This window comes from Dendropsophus ebraccatus, chromosome 12 (assembly GCF_027789765.1).
Source record: "Dendropsophus ebraccatus isolate aDenEbr1 chromosome 12, aDenEbr1.pat, whole genome shotgun sequence".
Lineage (NCBI taxonomy): Eukaryota > Metazoa > Chordata > Amphibia > Anura > Hylidae > Dendropsophus > Dendropsophus ebraccatus.
This window is the reverse complement of record NC_091465.1, coordinates 5331481-5347552: the sequence shown is the minus strand read 5'-3', so window position 1 is coordinate 5347552 and position 16072 is coordinate 5331481. Positions and strand designations below refer to the sequence as shown.

The 16072-nt window shown below is 45.5% G+C and overlaps 1 protein-coding gene across 3 annotated transcripts in view; it reads left to right on the top strand.

The window, feature by feature from the left end:
• Positions 1 to 16072, top strand: part of ACOT7 (acyl-CoA thioesterase 7) — a 124895-nt gene that overhangs the window by 16401 nt on the left and 92422 nt on the right. For all 3 annotated transcript variants that reach the window (XR_011359214.1, XM_069947381.1, XM_069947380.1), the window contains exon 4: positions 2417 to 2573. Coding sequence is in view for 2 of the 3 variants with exons in the window: in XM_069947381.1 (XP_069803482.1) it covers positions 2417 to 2573 (157 nt within the window). In the remaining variant the exon portion in view is untranslated. The remainder of the gene's footprint in view (positions 1 to 2416; positions 2574 to 16072) is intronic.

Here is a 16072-nt window from a genome sequence, read left to right as displayed (position 1 = left end):
ACACTCACCGGCCACTTTATTAGGTACACCTGTCCAACTGCACGTTACCACTTTATCAGCCAATCACATGGCGGCAACTCAGTGCATTTAGGCATGTAGACATGGTCAAGACAATCTCCTGCAGTTCAAACCGAGCATCAGTATGGGGAAGAAAGGTGATTTGAGGCCTTTGAACGTGGCATGGTTGTTGGTGCCAGAAGGGCTGGTCTGAGTATTTCAGAAACTGCTGATCTACTGGGATTTTCACGCACAACCATCTCTAGGGTTTACAGAGAATGGTCCGAAAAAGAAAAACCATCCAGTGAGCGGCCGTTCTGTGGGCGGAAATGCCTTGTTGATGCCAGAGGTCAGAGGAGAATGGGCAGACTGGTTCCAGCTGATAGAAAGGCAACAGTGACTCAAATAGCCAACCGTTACAACCAAGGTAGGCAGAAGAGCATCTCTGAGCGCACAGTACGGCCAACTCTGAGGCAGATGGGCTACAGCAGCAGAAGACCACACCGGGGGCCACTCCGCTCAGCTAAGAACAGGAAACTGAGGCTACAATTGTGGTGTGGGGAATATTTTCTTGGCACTCTTTGGGCCCCTTGGTACCAATTGAGCATGGTTACAACGCCACAGCCTACCTGAGTATTGTTGCTGACCATGTCCATCCCTTTATGACCACAATGGACCCAACATCTGATGGCGACTTTCAGCAGGATAATGCGCCATGTCATAAAGCTAGAATCATCTCAGACTGGTTTCTTGTACATGACAATGAGGTCACTGTACTCCAATGGCCTCCACAGTCACCAGATCTCAATCCAATAGAGCATCTTTGGGATGTGGTGGAACGGGAGATTGGCATCATGGATGTGCAGCCGACAAATCTGCGGCAACTGTGTGATGCCATCATGTCACTATGGACCAAAATCTCTGAGGAAGCTTCCAGCACCTTGTTGTATCTATGCCACCAAGAATTGAGGCAGTTCTGAAGGCAAAAGGGGGTCCAACCAGTTACTAGCATGGTGTACCTAATAAAGTGGCCGGTGAGTGTGGATGGATAGATAGATAGATATATAGATACAGCTATGGAGGATACAGCGAATATATAGATACAGCTATGGAGGATACAGCGAATATATAGATACAGCTATGGAGAATACAGAGAATATATAGATACAGCTATGGAGAATACAGAGAATATATAGATACAGCTATGGAGAATATATATAGATACAGCTATGGAGAATATATATAGATACAGCTATGGAGAATATATATAGATACAGCTATGGAGAATATATTTAGATACAGCTATGGAGGATACAGAGAATATATAGAGACAACTATGGAGGATACAGAGAATATATAGATACAGCTATGGAGGATACAGAGAATATATAGATACAGCTATGGAGAATATATATATATATATATATATATATATATATATATATATATATATATATATCCCCTGGTGATTATACAGCTGCAGAACCTCATCCTACACCTCAGCTGCTGCAGAACCTCATCCTATACCTCAGCCGCTGCAAAACCTCATTCTACTCCTTAGCTGCTGCAGAACCTCATCATACACCTCAGCTGCTGCAGAACCTCATAATACCTCATGTGCTGCAGAACCTCATCATACACCTCAGCTGCTGCAGAACCTCATCATACACCTCAGCTGCTGCAGAACCTCATAATACCTCATGTGCTGCAGAACCTCATCATACACCTCAGCTGCTGATCATCATCATACACCTCAGCTGCTGCAGAACCTCATAATACCTCAGGTGCTGCCTTATCATTCACCTCAGCTTCTGCAGAACCCCATCATACACCTCAGCTGCTACAGAACATCATCATACACCTCAGCTGCTGCAGAACCTCATCATACACCTTAGCTGCTGCAGAACCTCATCATACACCTTAGCTGCTGCAGAACCTCATCATACACCTTAGCTGCTGCAGAACCTCATCATACACCTTAGCTGCTGCAGAACCTTATAATACCTCAGGTGCTGCAGAACCTCATCATACACCTCAGCTGCTGCAGAACCTCATAATACCTCAGGTGCTGCAGAACCTCATAATACCTCAGGTGCTGCAGAACCTCATCATACACCTCAGCTGCTGCAGAACCTAATCATACACCTCAGCTTCTGCAGAACCCCATCGTACACCTCAGCTGCTGCACAACCTCATAATACATTTGCATGAGATCAGTGGTAATGTATCCCATCTTATATACAGTGTAGCACTCCTCCGCTCCCTAATAATATATATCTTAGGGGTCTTGTACTTTCAGGAGTTGGAATATTGAAGCTGAAATGTGAATCTTTCACTAATCACCTATATCGTATCTATATTTTACATATCGGACATTCACGCTGCGCTTTGTATCTGATATCTGGTCTCTTATTTCCAGGATAAATGTGTCGCTGCTTTGGCTCGTGTGGAGCGCACAGACTTCCTGTCCCCCATGTGTATAGGAGAGGTGGGACACGTCAGTGCGGAGATCTCCTATACATCCAGGCACTCTGTGGAGGTCCAAGTCAATGTTATGGCGGAAAACATACTGACAGGTAAGATGATTAGTGATACATGTGATATATATGTATACCAGCTACAAGCATATTCATATACATAGGGGGCAGTATTATAGTAGTTATATTCTTGTATATAGGAGCAGTATTAGGCTATGTTCACAATACGTATAAGTACGTCCGTTGTTGCCATCGCCTGTGAACATTGCCTGTTTCTTTATGGGATCCCGGCCACAGCGTATATACATCGTATATGCTCCGGCCGGGATCCAATAAGGGGCTGCTAATAACTGACATGTCAGTTTTCTGCGGCCAGAATTCACTGAATTCCGGCCGCAGAAAGACCTGTCAGTTCACACAGTGAAGCAAGCGGCTCCGGCTCCAGCCGCTCGCTTCACTGTGTGCTATGGGAGGTTCTGATGCGGGCGCACGCTGATGCGCCCGCATCAGAACCCTGCGGCCAAAAGATCATCCAGTCGGTACTGCAGTACCGGCCGGGATGATACGGACAGAGGCTGGCCGTTGGGTGACCCGGACGGGGTCACGGAACGGCCGGTCTCTCACGGTGTGTGAACATAGCCTTATAGTGGTTATATTCCTGTATATAGGAGCAGTATTATAGTAGTTATATTCCTGTATATAGGAGCAGTATTATAGTAGTTATATCCCTGTATATAGGAGCAGTATTATAGTAGTTATATCCCTGTATATAGGAGCAGTATTATAGTAGTTATATTCCTGTATATAGGAGGCAGTATTATAGTAGTTTTATTCCTGTATATAGGGGCAGTATTATAGTAGTTATATTCCTGTATATAGGAGCAGTATTATAGTAGTTATATTCCTGTATATAGGAGCAGTATTATAGTAGTTATATTCCTGTATATAGGGGGCAGTATTATAGTAGTATATTCCTGTATATAGGGGGCAGTATTATAGTAGTATATTCCTGTATATAGGGGCAGTATTATAGTAGTATATTCCTGTATATAGGAGCAGTATTATAGTAGTTATATTCCTTTATATAGGAGCAGTATTATAGTAGTTATATTCCTGTATATAGGGGGCAGTATTATAGTAGTTATATTCCTGTATATAGGGGCAGTATTATAGTAGTTATATTCCTGTATATAGGAGCAGTATTATAGTAGTTATATCCCTGTATATAGGGGCAGTATTATAGTAGTTATATCCCTGTTTATAGGGGGCAGTATTATAGTAATTATATTCCTGTATATAGGAGCAGTATTATAGTAGTTATATCCCTGTATATAGGGGCAGTATTATAGTAGTTATATTCCTGTATATAGGGGCAGTATTATAGTACAGTAATGCCTTGGTGTAATGCCAAGGTTACCGCAGCGGGGATTCCCATCATAATGAGAGGTATCCCCACTCTAAATGGGTGTTCCCCACAATGGAGGCAGAGAGAGGCAGGAGTGGGTGGCTGTTTGAACTCGCCCCTCTGCCCTTGCTTCTCCTCGCCACGCGGAACAACTCCTCCATCCTTCCTCAGCTCCGTGGCCCCTTCTCCGGGTTGCCCTCCCCACAGCTGATCCTGCAGCCACTGCCGGCCTGGAGATGGGTGCTGGTCTAAATTATGCTGAATATGTGTAATGCGGCATCATTGGCAGGTGGGTACAGCGGTGCTCAGGGGTGCTGGGATCTCCTCTAGTGCCCCACATTGCACATTTACATATTGATTAATGTGAAGATTTAGGGGGATCTCCCTCAGCTCTATGGTAACATATCAGCAGGTTAGTTTCCCTGTAAGCCAACGTTCGGGTTTGTGTATTGAAACACATTAGATCTCCGTGTAAATGCGCCTGTGTCGCTTTGCGTTGCTGGAATCTCGATGTTCGTATTCATGTAGTTTTGATCAATCTTCTGATCGTTTAGGATATGCGCAGTTCTTGTTATTACGTTGTAAGTTCTGCATCCTATAAATGAGGCGCTGTGACATAGACAATGGCGGCCGCCTACCTTCCCTCATTTCTCCAGCTCCGCATGTCGGTGGGATATAAAGCAGCAGATATACACTAAGCATATGCTGTGTGATGAGCGGCGGCGGCGGGGGAGCGGCAGAGATTGTACTGTGCTGGCGCAGATGATGTACCGCACTTCACACTCTGCAAGAGAGGAGCTCATTCCCTTAGTCAGTGACACACTGAGAGCTAAAATGTGTCTCCTGCGTTATTGTACGTTACTTCACCCCAGATGCTTCCAGACAGAGCTCCACTTTATTATATCACAGTAGGAGAGACGGCCGAATCCAACTTCATATTCACAGAAGACGTCAGAAAACAGCTGCTTCACATTAGACCTTTTATTTTACTTTATGTCTGAATCTGTTACCACATATTACAGAAATGATCTGTACATATATGGCTCCTATACAAATAACTGCATGGATATGGCCCCTATATGTATAACTGTATGGATATGGCTCCTATATGTATAACTGTATGGATATGGCTCCTATATGTATATAACTCTATGGATATGGCTCCTATATGTATAACTATGGGTATGGGTCCTATATGTATAACTGTATGGATATGGCCCCTATACGTATAACTGTATGGATATGGCTCCTATATGTATAACTGTATGGATATGGCCCCTATATATATAACTGTATGTGTATGGCTCCTATATAGGAGGTTGGACAGGTGAGAGGCCTATAACAAAGGTCTGCGTTGTACTGTGTTTTCTGGTTATAATAGGGTCCCTACAGCAGTTTGGTCAGTTTGGTGGTCTTCATAAGTTGACCTAAGGCCCACTAAGAGAATGTTAGATGCCAGGGGGCCCTTGAGCAGAAATTATCCAACCCTGGACTAGAAGAAGGTTATAGAAACTTGACGCTATCTTCACAGCATGGACTGGCGGTAGTAACTTGCTTGTCACAGCTTTGGGAAATGCTGTAGTCAACAAGACCGTATTTGTAGCTTGTAGCTAGTCCTTGAGGTAAAATCTTCTCCTTTTGGCTTAACTTTTAGAGACTAGAAACTTCATGGTCAGGAGGCTGAACACCGTGATTCCCAACTTTCCCCTTATCAGCATGTCCCCGGCTATCTACGCTGTACACAAGATACTGCAAAAACATCTGGAGGTACTGATCTAGCAGGGCTCAGACTGGTCCAAGCCCTTCTAGATTAACAAGGGGTTGCAGTAGGGACTGCCCTATTGGTTGACACATGTGACCAATACATCTTACTTTCATACATGTGACCACTGGATGTGGCAGAGACACAGGGGTAATAGGCTGATAATATATCTCAATGTAGACTGTGTATCAGTGTGGCCTATAAAGCTCCCTATGCCAGTATGACTCTCTGAGACACATTACCTTCTCAGACCAAAACAATTGGTGTTTTCCCCCTCTTGTCTGTGCTTCTTGCTCCTAACAAATACAAGTCATGCGCCTGACTGTCCTCAAGCTTTGTCTGACTGTGGTAGTAAAAAGAATCAACAGGTATCACTTCACTTTGTTTTCTTCAATAAATCATCTGAATATTCTCACTATAGATTTGTATTTCATTCCCCCCCCAATCTCTGTTCTCCTAGGTTGGGGTCAGCGTTTTTGGGGGATGCCCGCTATTATGATGCAGGTCACTTCTATCAGCTTTTAGCTAAAGACCTCTGTTTGTTCTGACATCTTCGCCGCTATAATATGTATCCTGATACCAAAGTAACTAACATAATTTTGGTCAAAGAGTAAAAGTCCTGCTCACCAAAGCTTGAATAGATTTAAATATTAGGCTCCTCCCACATGCATATTATTACATCTACAAATATTCTCCATACTGGAACACTGTACAGAAAGTTAATGCGGATGTATAAAATCTGCCGGAAAAATAGTTGTGTGTGTCGGCGGTGGGGTCATGTGTGAGCCCATGGCGGTTCCCAGTTTTCAATGTTCTATGAGAACGATTTGTGGCAGTGTTAAATACTTTTTTCTTATGATCTTCTAATATCTACTATCATTAGTTGCTACTGTCATTAGTATCTGTGTCCTCCGCTCCGCTTCTCTGGCCCCCAGCCAGAGAATGGAGCTGTTGGCTCTGTAGCCGTCATAGTGGCGGCACTGGGTACTACAGCCTCAGCTCCTGGACACTTGTATTTGCAGAATCTCCTTTGGTAATCTTATCATCGTCAGTTTTTCTGCAGTTTTCTATTCCTCCTCTCCATGCACATCCAGCAGCACCCCCTTCACCCCTGCCCTGGAACAGTGCAGCTCGTACAGGATTACCGGCCCGCTGAACACATCCTTCTTATTCAGTGTTATATTTTTATCTCACTTGACACTTTTCCTTTCATTTTCCTTCCAGCTCTTGTCCCACTTTCTCTCTCTCACACATTTGTCTGTATTTCTCTTGCACCGCACATTCATTTTTAGCGTTTGGGGCTTTTCTGATCTCCGCAGAAAGTTACTGAAAACTAAAAAAAAAAAAAAAAATACAAGATAAAGCTGAAAGTAACATGAAATACCCTACAAACAAAGCATCTAATAACACAGTAATGCTGGTAGTCTAGAAAGGGTTTCTAATACAGAACTGTACAGAGACCAGAAGACTGTTTACATAATGTGACCCCCACCAGCAGAATGGATGTAACTCAGGATCAGTAATGTAATGTATGTACACAGTGACCCCACCAGCAGAATAGTGAGTGCAGCTCTGGGGTATAATACAGGATGTAACTCAGGATCAGTAATGTAATGTATGTACACAGTGACCCCACCAGCAGAATAGTGAGTGCAGCTCTGGAGTATAATACAGGATGTAACTCAGGATCAGTAATGTAATGTATGCACACAGTGACCACACCAGCAGAATAGTGAGTGCAGCTCTGGAGTATAATACAGGATGTAACTCAGGATCAGTAATGTAATGTATGTACACAGTGACCCCACCAGCAGAATAGTGAGTGCAGCTCTGGAGTATAATACAGGATGTAACTCAGGATCAGTAATGTAATGTATGTACACAGTGACCTCACCAGCAGAATAGTGAGTGCAGCTCTGGAGTATAATACAGGATGTAACTCAAGATCAGTCATATTTGTTATGGGGAAGGATTCTGTATAACTCTGGTAACTCTGATTTTTAGGAGTCCAGTGGGTGGTTCTAATTATTGATTGACAGCGTTCCCTGTATGAGCATCCACCCATAGCTGTCAGTTACTGGCTAGTACTGCCCACTGGACTCCTGAAGTCTAAATAGCCAAAGATTTAAACAAATAAATGACAAGTTATTCAGAATCTTTTGTGGATCTGCGATGAATCCTTCCACCATCTTACAATATCCTCTTGCTCCAGGAAAGACCCTGTCCAGGGGAGAGTTTTTAGCAGGAGGTATGAGCGGGACTCTGGGGGTTAATGCTGAAGATGGGAGGTTTCTGGGATATGAGGGGTTACTTAGAGCCGCGCTCAGTTTGTCTCCTTTTAGGTTTTGCTTTCTTGCGGCTCCTCGTGACGTGGGAGGTAAACACTAGGAATGAAAGGCCATATGGCGAGGTCTGTCATTCTCTACCTGCAGGAGACAGAAGCGGCTGAATTGTTGGCAGATCTATCTTTATACATGATACCTGGTGAGGTGATATACACGACTACAGGATAATCGTGATTCCAGGTATACAATGGTTAATCGATTCAGCAGGGGGTGCACGTGAACTCTGAACAGAGTCCTGCAGACAATGTCCCCAAACTCTGAGTCCACATCCAGTATAGAGAGATTCAGGTTGGGATCTTGATTGGTTTTAGAGGTTTGAAGTTTGGGTGATTTCCCAGGGACACTGACTATTAGAGGGTCCCCCAAAGCCAGGTACCCCAGAGGCCAATGAAGAGCACCCAGCATTATTACACAGCTTATTTAGAGATGGCTGTGTAAAATTAGGACACTATATTATGGTATTATATTGGCCCTATATGTATAATCCTGGGGAAAGAGACCGCTGCCATTAGAGGGTGCCGCTGCCATGAAGGGGGGGGATGGGTGTGTACAATGGTCAGGTAGGTGGTCGGTGTCACAGTAACATCCACATGATGCCAGTACACAAGGTCTCCATCACACTGCCCCCGCCATCTTGTCTTCTTCCTATAGTGCATCCTGGTGCAATCATTCTGGCCATCCACATGATTGAGAACAAGACTCTTCACACCAGACGCCTTCTTCCATTGCTCCAGTCCTGATGCCATTGTAAACACTATCGAGTGGACCGGAATCACATGACTGCTCTGCAGGGCCCCATACACAGAACTGCCATATCCTGTGTCATCTGGCCACCCTGAGGGGCCTCATACATCTGTGGTATCTGACCCCTCTGCGGGGCCCCATACATGTCCTGTAATATCTGACCCCTCTGCAGAGCCCCATACATGTCCTGTAATATCTGACCCCTCTGCAGAGCCCCATACATGTCCTGTAATATCTGACCCCTCTGCAGAGCCCCATACATGTCCTGTAATATCTGACCCCTCTGCAGAGCCCCATACATGTCCTGTAATATCTGACCCCTCTGCAGAGCCCCATACATGTCCTGTAATATCTGACCCCTCTGCGGGGCCCCATACATGTCCTGTAATATCTGACCCCTCTGCGGGGCCCCATACATGTCCTGTGGTATCTGACCCCTCTGCGGGGCCCCATACATCTCCTGTGGTATCTGACCCCTCTGTGGGGCCCCATACATGTCCTGTAATATCTGACCCCTCTGCAGAGCCCCATACATGTCCTGTAATATCTGACCCCTCTGTGGGGCCCCATACATGTCCTGTAATATCTGACCCCTCTGCGGGGCCCCATACATGTCCTGTAATATCTGACCCCTCTGCGGGGCCCCATACATGTCCTGTAATATCTGACCCCTCTGCGGGGCCCCATTCATGTCCTTTAGTATCTGACCGTTCTGCGGGGCCCCATACATGTCCTGTAGTATCTGACCGTTCTGCGGGGCCCCATACATGTCCTGTAGTATCTGACCGTTCTGCGGGGCCCCATACATGTCCTGTAATATCTGACCCCTCTGCAGAGCCCCATACATGTCCTGTAATATCTGACCCCTCTGTGGGGCCCCATACATGTCCTGTAATATCTGACCCCTCTGCGGGGCCCCATACATGTCCTGTAATATCTGACCCCTCTGCGGGGCCCCATACATGTCCTGTAATATCTGACCCCTCTGCGGGGCCCCATTCATGTCCTTTAGTATCTGACCGTTCTGCGGGGCCCCATACATGTCCTGTAGTATCTGACCCCTCTGCGGGGCCCCATACATGTCCTGTGGTATATGACTGCTCTGCGGGGCCCCATACATGTCCTGTAATATCTTACCCCTCTGCGGGGCCCCATACATGTCCTGTGGTATCTGACCGCCATTGTGACCAGATGACCTGGGGTAATCAATTCATTGGTGTCTGTCTGTATGTATATGTGTATATGTGCATATATATACAGTATATATATATATATATATATATATATATATATATATATATATATATATATAATGTCTCAGTGACACAACACATCTATGAACCATGTATTATCCGTACACATGTACATGTTTTATTGCTGCTTTTGTCTGATACTTCCAAGGTCTCGGCTCGGAGGTCTCTGGATTGTCGTCCTTGACACTGGGGGACGTTGTTGTCCGGGCTGCGCGGTTTTCCCGCACTCAGCAGAGCTGAACATAGTGATAGACAAGTCTTGATTACCGTTCCCTGGATGAATAATTTATACTATGTATCAGAATGCTCACAGATTCCAGGATGAGTTGTCAGAAAGCTGATTCATCTATTTTTCCTTCTCTGAATGGCTGAAAAAAAAAGTTCCATCAATAATAATCTATTATCTGCTGAAAATCCCATAGAACCGAGGACTGTTATAGAGGGCGACATAAATATGATGGATGGATAGATATCTAATAGATAAATACAACAGGAAAAAGAGTGAGGAACTTAGAGATATTATTACATATTAAATAATCCTGATATCTTGCAGTTCTCAGTCTTACCACTACATCTAAAACGAAGCTGAGACTTGCTGTTCTGTCTGTGATGATAAGGAGGAGGCAGCTGGAAAGTGGTCTGTATAGTATTACAGTGACAAGTGACACAAGTAGATAGAGACAACAGCATCTCAGCCTCCCCCTCCCCGTGGAGGGATCCCAGAGCATGTCTAGTAGGAGTTCCCCCATAATAATTTAGAAAAATGCTGTGTACCAGTGACTCCTGTATAGACTGAGCTGGTGGATGTAACTGGTGCTTCTGATGTGACGCCAGTCCCGCTCTCTTATTCTTCATAGAATATTCATATGATTTTTTTGCTTATTTTGGTTCCAGATCTAAGCTTCACGTCCTGGCTGTTCGCTGGCAGCCATTTGGATGTAATTAGATCAGCAGACGGACGCATTTGATCAGCGCTCGTAGATTACAGCATTAGGCTCTTACATAAAACTCCAGAGTATTGTAAGTATTATTGCCGCCATCCGAGGCCGCGTACGTCTGAGGTAAATGAGAGCTGGCAGTGACAGAACTGTATTCGCCATTGGTGCTAGCGAAGCCTCAGCATGGTGATATAAGTCTCTTGCCAGTGATACGGTACATTCTATTCCATGTGACGTCAGCTGGTGGCGGCCTCCGCTAGTGATGTCATCGCTGTACAGAATGGAACCTTTCCATGTATTGGAGCCATGTATCCAGGGCCGTTTCTGCCATGAGGCGGAATGAGTATTCCGCCTCAGACGGCAGATTCTGCGCCCCTGCAGGGGGCGGCAGACAGCAGCCCTGCAGCCGCTCACCTGTCCTGCCACAGCTGTCCCGTCGCCAACGCTCACCGCTGTCTTCCCGGCCCTGCAGCCGCTCACCTGTCCTGCCGCAGCTGTCCCGTCGCCAACGCTCACCACTGTCCCGCGCCGTCAGCCAGCAGCTGTCATCGACTCCAGCGAGTCATGAGTGCCCGGGGTCAGTGGGGGCATCACGGCCCCTGCTGACCCCGGGCACTCACGACTCGCTGAAGGGCGATGACAGCTGCTGGCTGACGGCGCGAGAGCACGGAAGGGAACAGCGGTGAGCGTTGGAGGCAGGACAACCCATCGGCGGCAGGACAGGTGAGCTGCTGCAGGGCCGGGAAGACTGCGGTGAGCGTTGGCGGCGATGACAGCTGCTGACTGACGGCGCGGGACAGCGGTGAGCGTTGGCGGCGGGACCGGACGGCTGCTGCAGGACAGGTGAGTGGCTGCAGGGCCGGCCGGGGAGGGGGGGGTTGTGCAGGCGCGGGGGGGGGGGGGGGTTGTTGCTAGTGAGGGGGCGGCCGCCTGAGGTTTGCCTCAGGCGGCAGAGACCCCAGAATCGGCCCTACATGTATCCTCTCCTGGCTATGTCCCTACGATTCTGTGCGTCTCCCACCTGCGGTGTGACTAGTCGGAGGTGCGGTTTCCTTGGTTACGGACTTCAGGGTTGAGTGATTGGGGAGTTTTGTGCAATCGATGCGCAGTTTGTCGTCTTTTAATTCTTTAATTCGTGCAGTCTGATCAGGGGCTGCGGAGACTTCATCGTCATATATAAAATGCACAATTGTAGCGTAATAGCTTCAGTTCATTGTGCCCAATATAATATACAGCCAGGGCGGAGGGGGCAGCATGGTTGGGCACTGAGCCCATTGAGGCTTGTAACTTAAGATGTAATATATGATCTTTGTCGGTGCCATAGAAGGGTTAATGTCATTAGTGCAGCCAGTGACATCATTGGATGAAATGTTTGATGATGTCATACCACGTTTGGTTTATTTACCCCGACAGTTGGGCATTTATACAGTAGATTATAATGATACATGCCCCCCCCCCCCCCCCCCATGGGTTTTGAAACCCTTTCACCCACTTTATTGTCACACACTTACCTGTTACCAGTGCGGAGTCCAGGACCAGTTCTCACCGTCCAGTTACAAAGGACATGGAACCAATCAAGTCCATGACCCCCCCTCTCTTGGAGCCATGTAGACACAGGACTAGCTGTATAAATGATGGGGTCCTCGGCAACAGAAGTAGGGCCACCAGCTTGTCTTTCAGCCCACACTGGTGCCACTATCCGACCAAAATAATACTGTCATAAACAAATCATATAATACCAGCATATACTGCCAAAATAATACCATCATATGCAACCCATAGTTATACCACCGTACACTGCCAAAATAATATCATCATATACAACCTAAATAATACCATATTATACTGCCAAAATAAAACTGATCACTGATCTCAGGAAGACCAGCCAAAGATAACACTGGCGGCTGCTGGTTAAAGCACTCAATGCAGTGACATTCTAGGTGCATTGCTCCCTGGGAAACATGAATATGCAAAAAAGAGCCTGAGGGGCCTCCTCTAAGAGTCTTAAAACACAGGAGTAGCCATATATCCCTCCGGGAAGGACCTAACTGAGGGGCGGCTCCTGTAGGGAGACCACCAAAACCACCATAATAAGTAAAATAATACCATAATAAAAGTTGCCTTATTATACTACACTATCACTACATTACACTACATTATAACTACAAGTCAATGTACAAATAAACTGCAGGATAAAACAGACCCCCTGTTTTATCCTGCAGTTTATTTGTACATTGACTTGTAGTGATAATGTAGTGTAATGTAGTGATAGTTTAGTATAATAAGGGAGGAGGGAGGAGGTGGTCCCTTGGGAGGAGGTGGTCCCTTGGGAGGAGGTGGTCCCTTGGGAGGAGGTGGTCCCTTGGGAGGAGGTGGTCCCTTAAAAATTTTAAAAAAAGGATCCAATAATCCTAAAAAAAAACCCACATAGTCCTACAAGGCCCAAATAATACCACCGCACATTATAATAGGGGTGGGGTTTTAGTCGCTTTTATGGGGATTTAAAGGAAATTGAGACCTTGGCCCTTGGTCAGTTGTTCTGCAGCCCACAACCTCTGTAACCACCCAAACGCATATGGACTGTGACAGATTTGGATCATGGAGTGTCCCTTTTAGAGGGCTATTCTACTCACACATACCTTTTGATATGTTGCTGCCTATGGTGAGACTAACAATTCCTTCCATACTTGTTGTGATCTATTCAGTCTCCTTCCCCCAGTTCTTAGTTGCTGCTTTCTGCTGAAGACATAAAATCTGAGTGTGAGCTTTTCTCACTGTCTCTCTCCTCCTTGGCAGGCTGTATCTGCAACATTGTAGCTTTTTTTGTAATGCTGAGAGAGTTAATCTGAAGTCAAGTTACTAATGACATCAGTGTGATTATCCTTCCCAGCCTCAAAAAGAAGCTACAATGTTGCAGATAAAGCCTGCCAGGGACTTTTTTACATCAGCCTTCTCAGAAGGGAGGGGGAGGAGGGGGAGACAGAGAGTAAAGTCTTCAGCAGAAAGCAGCAGCTCAGAACTGGGGGAAGGAGACTGAATAGATAATAACAAGTATGGAATGAATTGTTAGTCTCACCATGGGCAGCAACATATCAGAAGTTATGTGTGAGTGGAAAACTCCTTTTAAATAGTAAAGTCGGGTCATCACTGACTCTGCACAGAAGCTGTTATAGAAATCATTATTCTAATCTCCTCTATGTATTCCGCCATTAGCCGAGCTGGAAGCCTGGATTCATCTCCACTTAGTGTATTTAGTACAGAGCGCGGTGAGATTTATTTTACTGAGAACATTTGTTTTTGTCAGCTTTGTTTATTACATTTCTGTCTCGCCTTTGTCACAATACATCATCCTCTCGCTGCCATTACACGTGTTGACACCTTCTGGCAGAAAACACGATAGCTGGAAATCTGAATATTGAACCAGTTCTCTCTTCTGTGCGACCACTCGTGCGCTCTTCCCCCTGCGTGCGCCGCAGCTTATTACATGTCAATCTCTTCACCCATCACCCGATTGATCTGCAGAAATTGTACCGGAAATCCAGCCCAGGACTAAAGTTTCGACTCCTGAACCCCCGACTCCTGAATTTTTTTTTCTTTCATAATAACTGGTTTCAAAAAGTTAAATAGATTTGCAATATACTTCTATTAAAAAATCTCCTGTCGTCAAGTACTTATCAGCTGCTGTATGTCCTGCAGGATGGGGTGGATTCTCTCCAGTCTGACAGAGTGCTCTCTGCTGCCACCTCTGTCCATGTCAGGAACTGTCCAGAGCAGGAGAGGTTTTCTATGGGGATTTGCTGCTGCTCTTGATAGTTCCCGACGTGGACAGAGGTGGCAGCAGAGAGCACTGTGTCAGACTGGAGAGAATACACCACTTCCTGCAGGACATACAGCAGCTGTTAAGTTCTGGAAGACTGGAGATTTTCAAATAGAAGTAAATTACAAATTTCTATAACTTACTGATAGCAGTTCATTTTCACCGGAGTACCCCTTTAACCCCCTCTCACACTCAGATGCTGTGAGGAGATGTGGATACCAGCTGTATTATATCTGATACTCACCAGGATGAGACTTCAGTCTAACCCCCTGGATGCTTTGGTCAGTAGTGACTGCAGCATCTAGGTGGTTATTTGAAAGGTGTCAGTACTATAATAGAATATAATTTTTTTTTAATAAATAAATTAAATCAATATAAATAACAGTTAAATTACCCTATTTCCAATTTTTATAATATAAATATAATATTAATATGAAAAAAAACATTAATTGGTATTATTGTGCATGATAATATCTTAGCGACCAACCCATTAAAATATAACATTATTAATCCTGTATAGCAAATAATCTATTTCTTTTAAATTTTAGCTGTAAAAAAATCATCTTCGGTATGTTTAAAATTCCTGAAAATCCTTAAAGTGTGCCATGTGCCGTCTCCTCCTGACACGGTGTGAACTCTCCCGGGAGGGGGGGAGACTTTCTTTCTCCTGAGATTTGGAGCGGAGGATAGATGGTGAACGCAGAGCGGTTGTCTCGATGTTGCTGCTCTTTGTGGTTATTGCCGTTAATGAGATTAAGAAGGTTAAAAAAAAAATATGGGAAATTAAACCTCAGCGAAAATAGATTATTACTAATGAATGACCAGATAAAGCCGACTGACAACTCCTCTTAGGCTAGGTTCAGTTAAAGTTTTTTGTCCCATATGGGGAAGCTATAAAAAAGGAGGATGTCTTACATGTTGCCCGGCGTGGGGCCTTGCATGGGCAGGATGGAGTCATTTTCTGACTACGTTCTGTCTGTTTCCCAATGACACAAAATGACTACATCCTGTCAATTAAAGTCAACGAGGCCAGCGACCCCTGCCAGTTCCTCCCCTTCCCTCAGCACAGGATCAGTCAGTTATGTCCTCATCTCCTTCTCTTCCCCCAGCACAGGATCAGTCAGTTCTATACCTAGCTCCTCCCTTTCCTTTGGTACAGGATCATTCAGTTCTGTGCTCAGCTCCTCTTCCCTCAGCACAGAATCAGTCAGTTCTGTGCTCAGCACCTATTCCCTCAGCACAAGATCAGTCCGTTTTGTGCTTAGCTCCTCCCCTTCCCTCTGCACAGGATCAGTCAGTTCTGTGCTCAGCTCCTCCCCTTCCCTCAGCACAGG